This window comes from Melozone crissalis, unplaced genomic scaffold, assembly GCF_028551555.1.
Source record: "Melozone crissalis strain CALT ecotype California unplaced genomic scaffold, PUWL_Pcris_2 ptg000079l_1, whole genome shotgun sequence".
Taxonomy (NCBI): domain Eukaryota; kingdom Metazoa; phylum Chordata; class Aves; order Passeriformes; family Passerellidae; genus Melozone; species Melozone crissalis.
In genome coordinates this window covers 5,423,234-5,442,480 of record NW_026535856.1, presented here as the reverse complement: position 1 = coordinate 5,442,480, position 19,247 = coordinate 5,423,234, and the positions used below count along the sequence as shown (strand labels likewise).

Here is a 19,247-nt window from a genome sequence, read left to right as displayed (position 1 = left end):
CGCCCGAATCTGCTCCAAAACCCCACTTGTGCTCCCTGCAGCAGCACCCGCTGACACGAATCCTCAACCTTTGTCTCCAAACCGGGACCCTTGGCCTCAAACCCTTACCTTCAGAGCAAAGTTTTGGGACACAAAAGGAGATTTGGGGTCAGGAGTTGTGGTTTGGGGTCAGCGGGTGAGAACTGGGGCCAAGGCAGAGCAAGGTTGGGATAAATGGTCAAGGGCTGGGTGTGGGCTGGGGGTTTGGGGGAAGGGTCTGCGGAACAGGGACGGGGGGGACACAGGGATGGTAGATGGGACACCATGGACATCGTCGCTACGACCAGCACTTTCAGCGTAATTATTAGCAGCACACTTGGCGCAGAAATGAACAGCGGAATCTTCATCCTTGAGGTTGTTCATGGTCAGCGTCCCTGAGCTCTGCTTATTGTCCCTGGAGATTGTGAACCGACCCTTGAACCATGGCACATAGTCGGTGCTGCCACCAGGGTTGTAGATTCCTGCGACATATTCCAAAACCTACCCGGGTCTCTCGAGGACCCAGTACATTCCATAATCCCGAAAACTGAACCCAGACCGTCGGCACAGCAACGTCAGGGACCCAGCGGGGGGCTGGAGGTCCCCCCCGCACTCCAGCAGGTTCATGGCCGCCCGGAGCCTTGCGGCACAAAGGGGAGATGGGGATGAGGCCAAAGCTCAACCCTTGATCCAAATCCTGAATCTTGGCCCCAAATTCTGACCCCTAGACCTTCTCATCCTTCTCCAAAGTGGGGCCCGACTCTTTACCAACAGGCCAAACCCACTTTTAGGCCCTGGACCAATCAGGTTTCTCATCCCCATCTCCCCTTGGTCCCGCCAAGCTCCGGGTGGCCGTGACCCTGCTGGAGTGCAGGGGGGAACTCCAGCCCCCCAGGGGGTCCCTGCGCCTCCTCTGCCGGGAGTCCGGGTTTGATTTCAGCAGTTTTGTGATGGGCTGGATCCGCCAGAGACCCGAGCAGGGGCTGGAGTGGCTCGCAGGGATCACCAGCAGTGGCAGCACCTACTACAATCCATCCCTCAAGGGCTGGTTCACGATCTCCAGGGACAACGGGCAGAGCTCGGTGACACTGACCATGAACAACCTCAAGGACGAGGATTCTGGATCCTATTTCTGTGCCAAATGTTACAGCAGTAGATGTGGTGGTGGTGGTGGTGCTGCTTATGATGTAGATGGTGGTTGTGGCCCCAAGCCTTTTGTTCTGTGTTCCCAAATATCTCAGAATTCTCTGATCCTTCCCCAAAATCCCCACACCTGTTTCTCAAATCTTGACCATTTCCCCCAAATGCCACCATCACATCCCCAATTCCCAGTTTCCCCCCAATTTTGCCCATTTCTCCCCAATCTCCGCCAGTTCCCCTCCGTCCCAGTGCAGAACAGGGATCACTCCAGGGCCCTTTGCACACAAAGCTTTTTGTGCAGCCGGCGCTCTGCCGCAGAGCCCAGAGGCTGAGCTGCCCTCTGCCAAACACAGATGTTTACAATGACCAAAGCCAGGAACTTTCTGTTTCCTTTCCTGCCCCGGCCGGGCCCCGGCAGCTGCCGGGGAGGAAGTGGGGGGAGGCTGCGGAACCCCAAAATCGTAGCGTCTTCTCCTCCCTCCTTCCCTCCCTCGCTCCCACCTGGGGCTTCACTTCTCCCTCAGCGGCCTCAGTGTCTGGGGCTGCTCCTTGGGGCTGGGCTGGAATCCTCTCTCTGGAGAAAACCCCCTTTTTTTTACCAAAAACACACATGAAATTTTGGGTAAATCAAATTTTTCAAATTGATCTCGAGTCGAGGGCTCCATGCTGAGAGAAGAAGAGGGGTCCAAGGGTGGAGTCACCTGGAACCTTCCATCGGTCAAGAGCAGGGTCAGAATGGCCAAGGAGAGCTCAGGAGCCAAAATGGCCCCGAGTGGGACCTAAGCTGAGGTGTGGGGCCAGGACCTGAGAATGTGGGGCAGAGTCAGGGCAGGGTTGGGGCACGGGGACAGGAATGGGGTCAGGGGCTGGGGGTTGGGGAAGGGTCTGGGACAGGTGAGGGCAAGTGGTGACACAGCCCTTGAGGTTCTTCATGGTCAGCGTCACCGAGCTCTGACCCGTTGTCCCTGGAGATCGTGAACCGGCCCTTGACAGATGGATTGTAGTAGGTGGTGCCACCAGGGTTGTAGATCCCTGCGACATATTCCAAAGCCTGCCCAGGTCTCTGGCAGATCCAGAACATTCCAGAACTCCCAAAACTGAACCCGGACCCTCGGCAGAGGAGGCGCAGGGAACCCCCCAGGGGGCTGGATGTCCTCCCTGCACTCCAGCAGGGTCACGGCCGACCGGAGAGCTGCGGGACAAAGGGGAGATGGGGATGAGGCCAAAGCTCAACCCTTGACCCACATCCTGACTCCTGGCCCAAAATTGGGACCCTTGGAGTTCATCATCCTCCCCCCAGGAGGATTCTACCCCTTTGTCCAGCTGGCCACATCCACTTGGAGGCCCTTGACCAATCAGAGTTTTGATTTCCATCATCTCCCCTTTGTCCCGCAGGGCTCCGGGCGGCCTTGACCCTGCTGGAGTGCGGGGGGGACCTCCAGCCCCCCGGGGGTTCCCTGCGCCTCCTCTGCCGAGGGGCCGGGTTTGATTTCGGGGGTTCCACCCTGTACTGGGTACGCCAGAGACCCAGGCAGGGGCTGCAATTCATTGGAGCGATCAAGAAAGACGGTTCTAGTACCAGCTACGAGCCATCGGTCAAGGGCCGGGTCATGATCTCCAGGGACAATGGGCAGAGCTCGGTGACGCTGACCATGAACAACCTCAAGGACGAGGATTCCGGATCCTATTTCTGCGGGAAATCTGCTTATAACAATTGGGGTACTGGTGCTGGTGTTGATGGTTTTGGTCCGGACCCTGTGGCCATGTCCCGACCGGCTCCCAAATCCAAGACCCTTCCCCAAAACCCAAACCCTTTTGCCCATTCCTGACTCTGTCCAAACTCTGGAGTGGTACTTCCCCAAATTCTCAACTTCTTGCCACAAAGTTTTACCATATCTTGACCCTTCGTCTGAAATTGCCCTTTTTAATACAAACTTCTGGGGCACAAAGTGGAGATTTGGGGTCAGGAGTTGTAGTTTGGGGCCAGCGGGTGAGAATTGGGGCCGAGGCAGAGCAAGGTTGGGATCAATGGTCAAAGGCTGGGTGTGGGCTGGGGGTTTGGGGGAAGGGTCTGTGGAACGAGGACAGGGGGGGGACACGGGGATGGGGATTGCAACTTCACTACGACCAGGATTATCCGCATAACCAGCATCAGATTTGGCACAGAAATAGGATCCGGAATCCTCGTCCTTGAGGTTGTTCATGGTCAGCGTCACCGAGCTCGGCCCGTTGTCCCTGGAGATCGTGAACCGGCCCTTCACCGATGGCGCGTAGTAGGTGGTGCCACTAGTGTTGTAGATCCCTGCGACATATTGCAAACCCTGCCCGGGTCTCTGGCGGATCCAGTGCATTCCATAATCCCCAACATTGAACCCCGACCCTCGGCACAGCAACGTCAGGGAACCCCCGGGGGGCTGGAGGTCCCCCCCTGCACTCCAGCAGGGTCACGGCCGCCCGGAGACCTGCAGGACAAAGGGGAGATGGGGATGCGGCGATGCAAAAGTCAGGCAGAGGTGTCCAATTAATCTTTGTGTGGATTGGGACTAATTGCAGGGTTTATGACTCTTTACCATTCAGGATACCTCTGTTGGAGGTTTGGTGCCAGACAAAGGGAATTTGGGGCAAAACCAGTGAAGGTTTGTGTATGGGGGAGCGACTGTTACCCTGCTGGAGTTGGGGGGGTACCTCCAGCCCACCGGGGGGTCCCTGCGCCTCCTCTGCCGAGGGTCCGGGTTCAGTTTCGGCAGTGTTGCCATGCTCTGGGTGCACCAGAGACCCGGGCAGGGGTTGGAGTGGCTTGCAACGATCCACAGCAGTGGCAGCACCGACTACGTGCCGCCGTTCAAGGGCCAGGTCACGATCTCCAGGGACAACGAGCAGAGCTCAGTGACACTGACCATGAACAACCTCAAGGACGAGGATTCCGGATCCTATTTCTGTGCCAAATCTGCTGGTGATGATTGCAGTCCTGGTGCTAATTATGAAGACACCTGAGGTGGATCCACCCCCATCTCAGTGTCCCCTCCTGTCCTCAACCCCCAGGGCTTCTCCCAAATCTCCGCCCTTGACTGTTTGTCCAATGCCTCCCCCATTTCCACCCACGGTGACCAAAGACCCCAAACCCTGACTGGTTCTGCCCCAAACCAAACTGAGTTGGTGCCAGAATTTTCCAAATTTCACCCCAAATCACGGCCCTTTGGGCACTTTTGGGATGTCGAGGATGAGATTTGGGGCCAGACCCAAGGGAGGTTTTGGGGCCAAAGGGCAGCGTTGGCGCAAAGGGGTTAAGGTTGGGACAAAGGGTAAGGGGTGGGACAGGGGGGTTTGGGAAAGGGTCTGGGGACAGCAGGGGACAGGCACGGGGTTGAAACCCCAAACACCAACCCAAACACCAATAAAAGCACCAAGACCAGTGCCAGCATCAGCACCCTTGGCACAGAAATCGATGGCGGAATCCTCGTCCTTGAGGTTGTTCATGGTCAGTGTCACCGAGCTCTGCCCGTTGTCCCTGGAGATCATGAACCGACCCTTGACCGATGGCGAGTAGTAGGAGCTGCCACCTTTGCTGATACAGGCGACTGGCTCCAGCCCCTGCCCAGGTCTCTGGCGGATCCAGAAAATTCCATAACTCCCAAAACTGAACCCGGCCCCTCAGCAGAGGAGGCGCAGGGACCCCCCAGAGGGCTGGAGGTCCCCCCCGCACTCCAGCAGGGTCACGGCCGCCCGGAGCCCTGCAGGACAAAGGGGAGATGGGGATGAGGCCAAAGCTCAAACCTTGACCCAAATCCTGACTCTTGGCCCCAAATTGGGGCCCTTCGAGTTCATCATCCTCCTCCCAGCTGGGTCCTGCCCCTTTTTCTTGCTGGCCTTGCCCACTTTGAGGCCCTCGACCAATCAGGTTTCTCATCCCCATCTCCCCTTTGTCCCGCAGGGCTCCAGGCAGCCGTGACCCTGCTGGAGTGCGGGGGGGACCTCCTGGCCCCCGGGATGTCCCTGTGTCTCCTCTGCCGAGAGACTGGGTTCGATTTCAGACAAACCAGTTTTATTTGGGTTCACCAGAGGCCTGGGCAGGGGCTGGAATGGGTTGCAGGGATCAGCTGGGGTGGTTCCTAAACCTACTACGTGCCATCGGTCAAGGGCCGGTTCATGATCTCCAGGGACAACGGGGAGAGCTCGGTGACGCTGACCATGAACAACCTCAAGGTCAAGGATTCCGGATCCTACTTCTGTGCCAAAGAGAGTGTTTCTCGTGGTGGTGCTGATGCTGATGCTTATATTGACCATGCCAGTTTTGGCATCACCCCTGTCTGTGCCACCGTGTCCCCAAACAAAGACCCTCCCCTGCAAACCTCAGCCCTTGACCCTTTGTCCCAGATCTCTCCCATTTGCCCCAATGGTCAGCACTGACCCCAAACCCTCCCCTGCTCCTGCCCCAGTACTCAACCACTGGCCCCAGTCCTTCACCCCTGGCCCCCAGGTCAGGCCTCCTCCAATCAGGGCCTGGGAGCTGGGGGACATTTGAGTGAAATGGGCAAAACTGGGGAAACATCAGGAATTCGGACAGCAATAGTGGAAACTGGGGAGTAAGGTCAAGAATGGGGTCAAGGGTTGGGATTTGGGACAAGTAATTTGGGAAATTTTGGGAACTCGGGCTGCGGCCTTGGGGCGATGCTGAGGATTGCCACCATAAGCAACAGCAGCTCCATTCCAACCACCATCACTGCATCTGGCACAGAAATACGATCCGGAATGCTCGTCCTTGAGATTGTTCATGGTCAGCGTCACCGAGCTCTGCTCGTTGTCCCTGGAGATCGTGACCCAGCCCCTGAACGATGGCGTGCACTAGGTGCTGCCATCTCTTTGGATCCCTCGGATGTGTTCCAGCCCCTGCCCGGGTCTCTGGCACATCAAGCCCATCCCAAATTGTCCAAAATCGAACCCAGACCCACGGCAGAGGAGGCGCATGGACCCCCCGGGGGGCTGGAGATCCCCCCCGCACTCCAGCAGGGTCACGGCCGCCCGGAGCCCTGCGGGACAAAGGGGAGATGGGGATGAGGCCAAAGCTCAACCCTTGACTCAAATCCTGACTCTTGTCCAAAATTAGGACCCTTGGAGTTCATCATCCTCCTCCCAGGTGGGTCCCGTCCCTTTTTCTATCTGGCCTTGCCCACTAGGAGGCCCTCGACTAATCAGGTTTCCCATCCCCATCTCCCCTTTGTCTCTCAGGGCTCCGGGTGGCCGTGACCCTGCTGGAGTGCGGGGGGGACCTCCAACCCCCCCGGGGGTTCCCTGACGTTGCTGTGCCGAGGGTCCGGGTTGAGTTTCAGGAGTTATGGAATGTTCTGGATCCGCCAGAGACCCGGGCAGACACTGGAATATATTGCCAGCATCAACAGCAATGATGGCAGCACCTGGTACGCAGATTCGGTGAAGGGCCGGTTCAGGATCTCCAGGGACAACAGGCAGAGCTCGGTGACGCCGACCATGAACAACCTCAAGGACGAGGATTCTGGATCCTATTTCTGTGCCAAATGTGCTACTAGTGTTTATGATGGTGGTGCTGCTGCTTATAGTGACGATGGCCGTGGTGGATCCATCCCCATCTCAGTGTCTTCACCTGTCCCCAAACCCAGACCCTTCCCTAAAATTGTCCCCCAAATATCAGCCCTTGACCCTTTGTCCCAAATCTCCCCCATTTTCCCCAATGGTCAGCACTGACCCCAAATCCTCCCCTGCTCCTTCCCCAACACTCAACCACTGGCCCCAAATCTTCACCCCTGGCCTCCAGGTCAGGCCTCCTCCAATCAGGGCCCGGGGAGCTGGGGGAGATTTGGGTGAAATGGGAAAAACTGGGTGAAAGTCCAGAGTTGGGGCAAAGATGGTGGACACTGGGGGAGAAGGTCAAGAATGGGGTCAAGGGTTGGGATTTGGGGCAGGATTTGGGGATTTTGGGACATTTGGGGAGCCAGGGATGGGGGTTTGGGGCCACCACCAGCATCATCACCATGTTCATAGCTCCCAGAGAGGATTCCAGCCCAGCCCCAAGGACCAGCCCCAGACACCGAGGCCACTGAGGGAGCAAGGAAGCCCCAGGTGGGAGCGAGGGAGGGAGGGAGGAGAAGACGCCGCGATTTTGGGGCTCTGCAGCCTCCCCCCACTTCCTCCCCGGCAGCTGCCGGGGCCCGGCCGGGGCAGGAAAGGAAACAGAAAGTTCCTGGTTTTGGTCATTGTGAACATCTGTGTTTGGCAGAGGGCAGTTCAGCCTCTGGGTGCTGCGGCAGAGCGCCGGCTGCACAAAAAGCTTTGTGTGCAAAGGGCCCTGGAGCGATCCCCGTTCCGCACTGGGATGGAGGGGAAGGGCCAGACTGGGGAGAAATGGGGAAAATTGGGGGATAACGGAGAGTTGGGTCTGCAGGGGCAGAGTTTGGGGAAAAATGGTGAAGTTTTGAAGAGAAGGGCTGTGATTTGGAGGAAGGATCTCTGGGATTGGAAACATTTGTTGACCATCACGGTCACTGCCAGGATTGATGCCGAAACCAGCGTCAATAGCATTGCCAGCGTAACCATTGCAAAGTTTGACACAGAAATAAACGGCTGAATCCTCGTCCTTGAGGTTGTTCATGGTCAGCGTCACCGAGCTCTGCCCGTTGTCCCTGGAGATCCTGAACTGGCCCTTGATTGATGGCACGTATCTGGGAGTGATGCCATCACTGGTGACACTCGCCACAAACTCCAGCCCCTGCCTGGGTCTCTAGCGCATCCAGCCCATCCCACAATCCCCGAAATGGAACCCGGACCCTCGGCAGAGGAGGCGCAGGGCCCCCCCGGGGGGCTGGAGGGCCCCCCCGCACTCCAGCAGGGTCACGGCCGCCCGGAGCCCTGCGGGACAAAGGGGAGATGGGGATGAGAAACCTGATTGGCTGTGGGCCTGCAGTGGGTGTGGCCAGCTGGTAAAAGGGATGAGACCCACCTAGCAGGGTGACCAGGAGCAGGAGGAGAAGGACAAATTGTCAAAACCTGGGGCCAATAGCTGGGATTTTGGGGTCAAGGGTTGAGCTTTGGCCATCCCCATATCTGTTGGTATGGGCGGGAGAAATGCGGCACGCGATGTGAGTGATCAGAAAGTCTCAAATTTTTATTGGTAGGCACGCATCTTTATATCGGTGTTAATGAGGCTCATGCATATTGCAAAGGCGAGCTCACCATTGGTCGGTTACTTATCAGTCAACTGCGCCTCCTTCTGCATCCTTGTGGATATTTTATTGAATCTTCTCTTTGTATTTCTGCCAAAAATTTTTTCTCCTCTTCTGCTGCTCCACCAAGGGCACAATGTCCTTGCCTTTCATTGGACACTGACTGCTGGCTCCTGTACTTGTCCCCTTCAAGCTTAACCAGCGGCATTATGTCGACGTAGCCTTTAACAGCCAACCAGCTGTCCACAAAGCTCTGCACACTTCTCCCCTTTGTCCCGCAGGGCTCCGAGTGGCCGTGACCCTGCTGGAGTGCGGGGAGCACCTCAAGCCCCCCGGGGGGTCCCTGCGCCTCTTCTGCCGAGGGTCCGGGTTAGATTTCGGCAGTTTTGAAATGGATTGGGTTCGACAGAGACCCGGGCAGGGGCTGGAATTCATGGTGTACATCAACATTGGTGGAGCCACTTACTACGCGCAATTGGTGCAGGGCCGGTTCACGATCTCCAAGGACAACGGGCAGAGCTCGGTGACGCTGACCATGAACAACCTCAAGGTCGAGGATTCTGGCTCCTATTTCTGTGCCAGGGCTGCTGATGGTTATGGTGCTGCTGCTAATGGTGACGATGCCCCTGATGGTCTCAAGCTCCTGCCTTTCATCCCACTCCCATCATTGAGTCCCCAGAGTTCTGCTTTTCATCCCAAACCTCACCCATTGACCCAACCCTTGACCCTTTGTCCCCATTTGCACCAATGGTCAGCACTGACCCCAAACCCTACCCTGCTCCTGCCCCAAAACTCAACCATTGGCCCCAAACCTTCACCCCTGAGCTCCAGGTCTGACCTTGCTCTCCAAGAGTTCCCATTTTTGCCTGTGCCAGCTCAGCCAATCAGGGCCCGAGGAGCTGGGGGCGATTTGAGGACAACGTGGAGATTTGGGGCGAATTTTGGTGCCAACTTACTTTGGTTTGGGGTAGAACAAGTAAGGGCTTTGTGGCTTCGTGGTTGGCGTTGCTGGAAATGGGGGAGATCTAGGGGAAAGGGTCAGGAATGGGGTCAAGGGCTGAGATTTGGGGAAGGGTCTGAGGAGTGGGGACAGGAAGGGGTCAGAAATGGTGGTGCCACCACCGGCAGGGTCAATATCAGCAGCAGCATCAGCACCACCGCCATAAACAGATTTGGCACAGAAATAGGATCCGGAATCCTCGTCTTTGAGGTTGTTCATGGTCAGCGTCACCGAGCTCTGCCCGTTGTCCCTGGAGATCCTGAACCGGCCCTTGACCGACGGCGCGTACCAGGTGCTGCCAATTTTGGTGATACTGGCGACTGGCTCCAGCCCCTGCCCGTGTCTCTGGCGATGCCAGCCCATCCCAAAACTGCAAAAATCGAACACGGACCCTCGGCAGAGGAGGCACTGGGACCCCCCGGAGGGCTGGAGGTCCCCCCCGCGCTCTAGCAGGGTCACGGCCGCTCCCCCATCCCCAAACCTTCACCAGTTTTCCCCCAAATTCGCTTTGTCTGACCCCAATTCTCCAGCAGAGGATTCCAGTATTGTAAAGTGCCTTCACCCCAGAAATTAACCCAGATCCACCCATTAATTAATTTGACAGCTCCACCCGACTTTTGCATTGCCCCGTGCCCATCTCCCCTTTGTCCCGCAGGGCTCCGGGCGGCCGTGACCCTGCTGGAGTGTGGGGGGGACCTCCAGCCAGCCGGGGGTTCCCTGCGCCTCCTGTGCCGAGGGGCCAGGTTCAGTTTCGGCAGTTTTGGCATGCAGTGGTTGCGCCAGAGACACGGGCAGGGGCTGGAAGTAGTCGCAAGTATCAGCAGCAGTGGCAGCACCTACTATGCAGATTCGGTCAGGGGCCGGTTCACGATCTCCAGGGACAACGGGCAGTGCTCGGTGACACTGACCATGAACAAACTCAAGGACGAGGATTCTGGATCCTATTTCTGTGCCAAATCTTACAACACTGGTAGCGTTGCTGCTGCTGCTGCTTATACTGACCGTGCCGGTGGTGGCATCGCCATTTCTGAGACCGTCCTGTTCCCAAATCTCGGACCCTTCCTCCAAATCTCAGCCCTTGACCCCATTCTTGACCCTTTTTCCCAGATCTCCCCCATTTCCAACACCACCAACCACGGAGCTGAAACCCGCGAACTGGTTCTGCCCCAAATCCAACTAAGTTGGCACCAGAAATCGCCCGAATCTGAACCATATCCCCACTCGTGCTCCCTGCAGCAGCAGCCACTGTCCGAATCCTCAACCTTTGTCTCCAAACCGGGACCCTGGGCCTCAAACCCCGACCTTCAGAGCAAAGTTTTGGGGCACAAGGAGGAGATTAGGGGTCAGGAGTTGTGGTTTGGGGTCAGCGGGTGAGAATTAGGGCGGAGGCAGAGCAAGGTTGGGATCCATGGTCAAGGGCTGGGTGTGGGCTGGGGGTTTGGGGAAAGGGTCTGGGCAACGGGGACAGGGGGGGACACAGGGATGGAGATGAGGACAGCAAGGCCATCGTCACCAAGACCAGCACTTTCAGCCCAAATAGCACCAGCACGCTAGGCACAGAAATAGGTGGTGGAATTTTCATCCTTGAGGTTCTTCATTGTCAGCATCACCGAGCTCTGCCCGTTGTTCCTGTAGATAGTGAACCGGCCCTTGACTGACGCCGCATAGCCGGTGTCTCCACCATTGCCCCAGATCCCTGTGAGCCACTCCAGCCCCTGCCCAGGTCTCTGTCGGACCCAATACATGGCATTGCTGCCGAAACTGAACCTGTACCCTCGGCAGAGAAGGCGCAGGGACCCCCCGGGGGGCTGGAGTTCCCCCCCACACTCCAGAAGGGTCACGGCCGCGCGGAGCCCTGCTGGAAAGAGGGGAGATGGGGATGGGGCCAAAGCTCAACCCTTGACCCCAATCCAGACTTTTGGCCCCAAACTGGGACCCTTGGAGTTCATAATCCTCCTCCTAGGTGGGTCCCACCCCTTTTTCCAGCTGGCCACGCTCATTTTAAAGCTTCTACTCCAATCAGGTTTCCCATCCCCATCTCCCCTTTGTCCCGCAGGGCTCCCGGTGGCTGTGACCATGCTGGAGTGCGGAGGGGACCTCCAGCCCCCCGGGGGGTCCCTGCGCCTCCTCTGCCGATGGTCCGGGTTCAGTTTCAGCAGTTTTGGGTTGGACTGGTATCGGCAGAGGCCCGGACAAGGGGTGGAGTATGTCGCAAGGATCAGTGACACTGGAGGTTACACCGAGTACGCGCCATCGGTCAAGGGCCGGTTCACAATCTCCAGGGACAACGGGCAGAGCTCGGTAACGCTGACCATGAACAACCTCAACGTCGAGGATTCCGGATCCTATTTCTGTGCCAGGGCTGCTGATGATTATGGGGCTGCTGCTAATGGTGACGGTGCCCCTGATGGTCTCAAGCTCCTTCCTTTCATCCCACTCCCATCGCTGAGTCCCCAGAGTTCTGATTTTCATCCCAAACCTCACCCATTGACCCAGCCCTTGACCCTTTGTCCCCATTTGCACCAATGGTCAGCACTGACCCCAAACCCTGCCCTGCTCCTTCCCCAAAACTCAACCATTGGCCCCAAACCTTCACCCCTGGGCTCCAGTTCAGGCCTCCTCCAATCAGGGCTCGGGAGCTGGGGGAGATTTGGGTGAAATGGGCAAAATTGGGAGAAAGTCGGAAATCGGGGCAGTAATGCCAGAGTTTGGGGGTATATGGTGAACATCTGAGGAGAAGGTCTGGGATATTGGGAAAGGATCTGCGGGGATCGGGGACACCTGGTGACTATCATGGTGGGGGGGACCATTGCCGGAACTGTCACTAAGAGCAATACTATCATAACTGTAACTACTAGCAGTACCACGTTTGGCACAGAAATATTATCCGGAACCCCCGTCCTTGAGGCTGTTCACGGTCAGCGTCACCGAGCTCTGCCCCGTTGTCCCTGGAGATCGTGAACCGGCCCTGCACCGACGGCGCATAGTCGCTGTAAGCACCACTGCTGATACTTGCAATGCATTCCAGCGTCTTCCCAGATTTCTGTCGGATCCAGATGATTCCAAAATCCCCAAAATCAAACCCGGCCCCTCGGCAGAGGAGGCGCAGGGACCCCCCGGGGGGCTGGAGGTCCCCCCCGCACTCCAGCAGGGTCACGGGCGCCCGGAGCCCTGCAGGACAAAGGGGAGATGGGGATGAGGCCAAACCCCAACCCTTGACCCAAAACCTGACTCTGGGCCCCAAACTGGGACCCTTGGAGTTCATCATCCTCCTCCCAGGAGCATCCCGCCCCTTTTTCCAGCTGGCCACACCTGCATTGAGGCCCTTGACCAATCAGGTGTCCCATCCCCATCTCCCCTTTGTCCCGCAGGGCTCCGGGCAGCCGTGACCCTGCTGGAGTGCGGGGGGGACCTCCAGCCCCCCGGGGGATCCCTGCGCCTCCTCTGCCGAGGGTCCGGGTTTGATTTCGGACAATTTGGGATGTACTGGTTTCGCCAGAGATCTGGGCAGACGCTGGAATACACTGCCAGTATCAGCAGCAGTGGTGGCAGCACCGACTACGGGCCATCGGTCAAGGGCCGGTTCACGATCTCCAGGGACAACGGGCAGAGCTCGGTGACGCTGACCATGGGCAACCTCAAGGACGAGGATTCCGGATCCTATTTCTGTGCCAAACGTGACAATGGTTATGCTGATGGTAATGCTACTGCTGTTTTCCTTGACTTCCGGTAGTGACCATGATGGTCGTGCTATTTCTCCAGTCCAGCGATACTTCCCCCAAGTTTCAGCCCTTCTAAAACCTCGACCATTTCCCCCCAAGCTCTTCCATTGTTGCCCCAACTCTGTGCTTTCCTCCAATCTTGCCCATTTCACTCAAATCTCTACCAAGTCCCAGGCCCTGATTGTAGGAGGCCTGAACTGGAGGCCAGGGGTGAAGGTTTGGGGACAATGGTTGAGTTTTGGGGCAGGAGGAGGGGAGGGTTTGGGGTCAGTGCTGACCATTGGGGCAAATGGGAGAGATCTGGGACAAAGGGTCAAGGGCTGAGGTTCGGGAGAAGGGTTGGGTTTGGGGACGGGGGGCTCAGACAGGGGTGATGCCAAAACTGGCATGGTCAATATGAGTAGCAGCAGCAGGCCAACCAGCATTAGCAGATTTGGCATAGAAATAGGATCCGGAATCCTCGTCCTTGAGGTGGTTCATGGTCAGCGTCACCGAGCTCTGCCCGTTGTCCCTGGGGATCCTGAACCCGCCCTGGACTGATGGGGCGTACTCGGTGTAACCTCCATTGTTGTTGACACTCGCGACGTATTGCAGCCCCTGCCCAGGTCTCTTGCGCATCCAGCCCATCCCAAATTGTCCAAAATCGAACCCGGACCCTCGGAAGAGGTGGTGCAGGGACCCCCCGGGGCGCCTGAGGTCCCCCCCGCACTCCAGCAGGGTCACGGCCGCCCAGACCCCTGCGGGACAAAGGGGAGATGGGGATGAGGGAAAACCCCAGCCCTTGACCCAAATCCTGACTCTTGGCCCCAAATTGGGACCCTTGGACCTCCCCATCCTCCAGCTCCTCCTCCTGCTTGCCTTCCCAGGTGCGTCCCGTCCACCTCCAGATCTGGCTACGGCCAGTTTATTTTGGAATCTAGGATTGATTGGCATCTGACCCCATGACTCAGAATGCTGCACAATTGCTGTATTCAATCTATACTATATTACATTAATTCTATATCTCCTTAATACTATATTATATCTCATTAATAATATATTATGTCTCATTTGTGCTATATTACCACTCCACAAAAGAGATACTAAAAGAATTCAGTACAAAAGACTCTAAAATATCCTATAGAAAACCTGTGAGCAATTAAATTGAAAAAAAATAAGAACCAATCAGCAGAACCCAACTGGTAAATGCCTGGAGGGGAACGATCCCCCCGACACATTCCACATGTGCAGAAAAAGCAGGAGCATTGATGAGAGATGGGAATCGTTTCATCTTCATCTTCTCCCTGTGCTGCTCCAGGAAAAATAATGAGAGAGAGAGAGGCAGACAGAGACAGAGGGAGAGAGAGAGAGAGAGGGAGAGAGGGAGAGAGGGAGAGAGGGAGAGAGAGGAAGAGAGACAATGGTGTCTGACTCTGTGCAGGGAACGAGAATGGCAAAGCCAGGCCCCGTGCCCATCTCCCCTTTGTCCTGCAGGGCTCTGGGCGGCCGTGACCCTGCTGGAGTGCGGGGGGAACCTCCAGCCCCCTGGGGGTTCCCTGCGCCTCCTCTGCCGAGGGTCCGGGTTCGATTTCAGGGGGTTTTTCCAAGCACTGGGTGAGCCAGAGACCCAGGCAGGGGCTGGAATTCGTCGCAAGTATCAGCAGCAGTGGGGGCAGCACCGACTACGCGCCGTCGGCCAAGGGCCGGGTCACGATCTCCAGGGAAAACGGGCAGAGTTTGGTGATGCTGACCATGAACAACCTCAAGGACGAGGATTCCGCCATTTATTTCTGTGCCAAACGTGGTACTAGTTGTTATGGTGGTGCTGCTGCTTAGAGTGACGATGGCCGTGGTGGATCCATCCCCATCTCTGGGTCCTCACCTGTCCCCAAACTGAGACTCTTCCTTTAAATTATCCCCCAAACCTCAGCCCTTGACCCTTTGTCCAAAATCTCCCCCATTTGCCCCAATGGTCAGCACTGACCCCAAACCCTCCCCTGCTCCTGCCCCAAAACTCAACCATTGTCCCCAAATCTTCACGCCTGGGCTCCAGTTCAGGCCTCCTCCAATCAGGGCCTGGGAGCTGGGGGAGATTTGGGTGAAATGGGAAAAACTGGGAGAAAGTCCAGAGTTGGGGCAAAGATGGTGGACATTCGGGGAGAAGGTCAAGAATGGGGTCAAGGGTTGGGATTTGGGGCAGGATTTGGGGATTTTGGGACATTTGGGGAGCCAGGGATGGGGGTTTGGGGCCACCACCAGCGTCGTCACCATGTCCAGAGCTCCCAGAGAGGATTCCAGCCCAGCCCCAAGGAGCAGCACCAGACACCGAGGCCGCTGAGGGAGAAGTGAAGCCCCAGGAGGGACAAAGGGAGGGAGGGAGGAGAAGACGCCGCGATTTTGGGGCTCCGCAGCCTCCCCCCACTTCCTCCCCGGCAGCTGCCAGGGCCCGGCCAGGGCAGGAAAGGAAACAGAAAGTTCCTGGTTTTGGTCATTGTGAACATCTGTGTTTGGCAGAGGGCAGCTCAGCCTCGGGGCTCTGCAGCAGAGCGCTGGCTGCACAAAAAGCTTTGTGAGCGAGGGGCCCTGGAGCGATCCCCGTTCCACACTGGAACGGAAGGGAAGGGCCAGACTGGGGCATAAAGGGGCATAATTGGGGGAAATTGGGAATTGGGGAAGTGACGGTGGAGTTTGGGGGAAATGGTCAAGCTTTTAGGAACACGGCTGGGATTTTCAGGAAGGATCTCTGGGATTGGAAATATTTGTTGACCATCATGGTCACTATCAGGATTGATGCCAAAACCAGCGTCAATAGCATTGCCAGCGTAACCATTGCAAAGTTTGACACAGAAACAAACGGCGGAATCCTCGTCCTTGAGGTTGTTCATGGTCAGCATCACCGAGCTCTGCCCGTTGTCCCTGGAGATCCTGAACTGTCTCTTGACTGATGGCGCGTATTTGGGAGTGGCGCCATCACTGGTGGCACTCGCCAAAAACTCCAAACACTGCCCGGGTCTCTGGCGCATCCAGCCCATCCCAAAATCCCCGAAACTGAACCCGGACCCTTAGCAGAGGAGGCGCAGGGCCCCCCCGGGGGGCTGGAGGTCCCCCCTACACTCCAGCAGGGTCACGGCCGCCTGGAGCCCTGCGGGACAAAGGGGAGATGGGGATGAGGAGCTGGATTGGTGAAGAGTGCCCAAGTTGGCATGCCATGCCAGAAAGAGTGGTGGTTGGCACGAGAGAGGAGGATGGTGAACTCTAAGGGCCCCAGTTTGGGGCCCAGAGTCAGGATTTGGGTCAAGGTTTCAGCTTTGGCCTCATCCCCATCTCCCCTTTGTCCCGAAGGGCTCCAGGCGGCCGTGACCCTTCTGGAGTGCGGGGGGGGCCTCCAGCCCCCCAGGGGGTCCGTGACGTTGCTGTGCCGAGGGTCCGGGTTCAATTTTGGGAATTTTGGAGCGTACTGGATCCACCAGAGACCCAGGCAGGGTTTGGAATACGTCACAGGGATCACCAGCAATGGTGGCAGCACCAGCTACGTGCCATCGGTCAAGGGTCCGATTCAGGATCTCCAGGGACAACGGGCAGAGCTCAGTGACGCTGACCATGAACAACCTCAAGGACGACGATTCCGCCGTTTATTTCTGCGCCAAGTGTGCTACTAATAATTACTCTGAAAGTGCTGCTCATAATGACGATGCCCATGGTGTCCCCTCTCCCATCCCCGTGTCCCCCCTGTCCCGTTTCCCCAGACCCTTCCCCCAAACACCCAGCCCACACCCAGCCCTTGACCATTGATCCCAACCTTGCTCTGCCTCGGCCCCAATTCTCACCCGCCAACCCCAAACCACATCTCCTGACCCCAAATGTCCTCTTTGTGCCCCAAAACTTTGTATTAAAAAGGGCAATTTCAGACCAAGGGTCAAGATATGGGTAAACTTTCTGGCAAGAAGTGGAGAATTTGGGGAAGAACCACTCCAGGCTTTGGACAGAGTCAGGAATGGGCAAAAGGTTTTGGGTTTTGGGGAAGGGTCTTGGATTTGGGAGCCGGTCCGGGACACGGCCACGGGGTCCGGACCAAAACCATCCACACCAGCACCAGTACCCTAATTTTTATAAGCAGATTACCCGCAGAAATAGGATCCGGAATCCTCGTCCTTGAGGTTGTTCACGGTCAGCGTCACCGAGCTCTGCCCGTTGTCCCTGGAGATCCTGAACTGGGCCTTGACCGATGGCGCGTAGTAGGTGTTACCACCTGTGTTATCGATCCACGCGACCAATTCCAGCCCCTGCCCAGGTCTCTGGCGTATGCAGTGCATGCCAAAACTGCCAAAACTGAACCCGGACCCTCGGCAGAGGAGGCGCAGGGCCCCCCCAGGGGGCTGGAGGTCCCCTCTGCACTCCAGCAGGGTCACGGCCACCCGGAGCGCTGCGGGACAAAGGGGAGATGATGGAAATCAAAAGTCTGATTGGTCAAGGGCCTCTAACTGGGTGTGCCCAGCTGGACAAAGGGGTAGAATCCTCCTGGGGGGAGGATGATGAACTCCAAGGGTCCCAATTTGCGCCAAGAGTCAGGATTTGGGTCAAGGGTTGAGCTTTGGCCTCATCCCCATCTCCCCTTTGTCCCGCAGGGCTCCGGGTGGCCGTGACCCTGCTGCAGTGTTGGGGGGACCTCCAGCCCCCCGGGGAGTCCCTGCGCCTTCTCTGCCGAGGGTCCGGGTTCAGTTTTGGGAGTTATGGAATGTACTGGATCTGCCAGAGACCCGGGCAGGGTTTGGAATACGTCGCAGGGATCTACAACCCTGGTGGCACCACCTACTACAATCCATCCGTCGAGGGTCGGTTCAGGATCTCCAGGGACAACGGGTCAGAGCTCGGTGACGCTGACCATGAACAACCTCATGGATGAGAATTCCGCCACCTATTTCTGTGCCAAGAGTGCTGGTGCTGGTTGGGCTGAAATTGCTCATCTTATTGACGATGGCCTTGCTGTCCCCATCCCCATCTCCGTGTCCCCACCCCCGGCCTAGTTCCCAGACCCTTCCCCCAAACCCCCAGCCCACACCCAGCCCTTGACCATTGATCCCAACCTTGCTCTGCCTCGGCCCCAATTCTCACCCGCTGACCCCAAACCACAACTCCTGACCCCAAATCTCCTCTTTGTGGCCCAAACTTTGCTCTGAAGGTCGAAGATTGAGGCCCAGGGTCCCGATTTGAGGACAAAGGTTGAGGATTCGTGTCAGCAGCTGTGGCTGGGAGCGCTAAATGGCATTTTGGGGCAGATTCGGGCGATTTCTGGTGCCAACATAGTTGGATTTGGGGCAGAACCAGTTTTGGGGTTTTGCCTCCATGGTTTGTGTAGTGGAACTGGGGGAGATCTGGGACAAAGGGTCAAGAATGCGGTGAAGGGCTGAGACCCAGGGGAAGGGTCTGGGGATTGGGGACAGGAGACTACACTTAGATGGGGGCTTGGATCCACCATGGGTGTCATCCAAATTAGCACCAGGACCCACATAACCAGCATAAGCACATTTGGCACAGAAATAGGATCCAGAATCCTCGTCCTTGAGGTTGTTCATGGTCAGCGTCACCGAGCTCTGCCCGTTGTCCCTAGAGATCGTGAACCAGCCCTGCACCGATGGCGCGTAGTAGGCGCTGCCACCAGTGTTGATCCCCGTGAGCCACTCCAGCCCCTGCCCGGGTCTCTGGCGGATCCAGTTCATGTCGTAGCTCCCGAAATTGAACCCGGACCCTCGGCAGATGAGGCGCAGGGATCCCCCGGGGGGCTGGAGGTCCCCTCCGCACTCCAGCAGGGTCACGGCCGCCTGCAGCCCTGCGGGACAAAGGGGAGATGGGGATGGGGCAAAAGCTGAACCCTTGACCCAAATTCTGATGATTGGCCCCAAAATCTGAACCCTGGGCCTTCTCATCCTTCTCCAAAGTGGGTCCCGACTCTTTTCCAACTGGCAAAACCCACTTTGAAGCCCTGGACCAATCAGGTTTCTCATCCCCATCTCCCCTTTGTCCTGCAGGGCTCCAGGCGGCCATGACCCTGCTGGAGTGCGGGGGGGACCTCCAGCCCCCTGGGGGGTCCCTGCGCCTCCTCTGCCAAGGGTTCGGGTTCTGTTTTGGGGGTTTTGGCATGCACTGGGTGCGCCACAGACCTGGGCAGGGGCTGGAATGGCTTGCAGGGATCAGCAG

The 19,247-nt window shown here is 57.3% G+C and overlaps 3 gene segments (V, D, J or C); 1 reads left to right on the top strand and 2 right to left on the bottom strand.

The window, feature by feature from the left end:
• Positions 1-742: 742 nt before the first annotated feature.
• Positions 743-3,584, bottom strand: LOC128946338 (immunoglobulin heavy variable 3-64D-like; the record flags this gene model as incomplete). The annotated part of the segment is given in 2 exon segments: positions 743-780; positions 3,284-3,584. Coding segments are annotated over 2 exon segments (339 nt in total), but the record flags the coding sequence as incomplete, so codon positions are not given.
• A 9,155-nt stretch (positions 3,585-12,739) lies between these two features.
• Positions 12,740-13,084, top strand: LOC128946337 (Ig heavy chain V region 914-like; the record flags this gene model as incomplete). The annotated part of the segment is given in 1 exon segment: positions 12,740-13,084. A coding segment is annotated over 1 exon segment (345 nt), but the record flags the coding sequence as incomplete, so codon positions are not given.
• A 5,223-nt stretch (positions 13,085-18,307) lies between these two features.
• Positions 18,308-18,874, bottom strand: LOC128946335 (Ig heavy chain V region 914-like; the record flags this gene model as incomplete). The annotated part of the segment is given in 1 exon segment: positions 18,308-18,874. A coding segment is annotated over 1 exon segment (567 nt), but the record flags the coding sequence as incomplete, so codon positions are not given.
• Between the last annotated feature and the right edge of the window lie 373 nt (positions 18,875-19,247).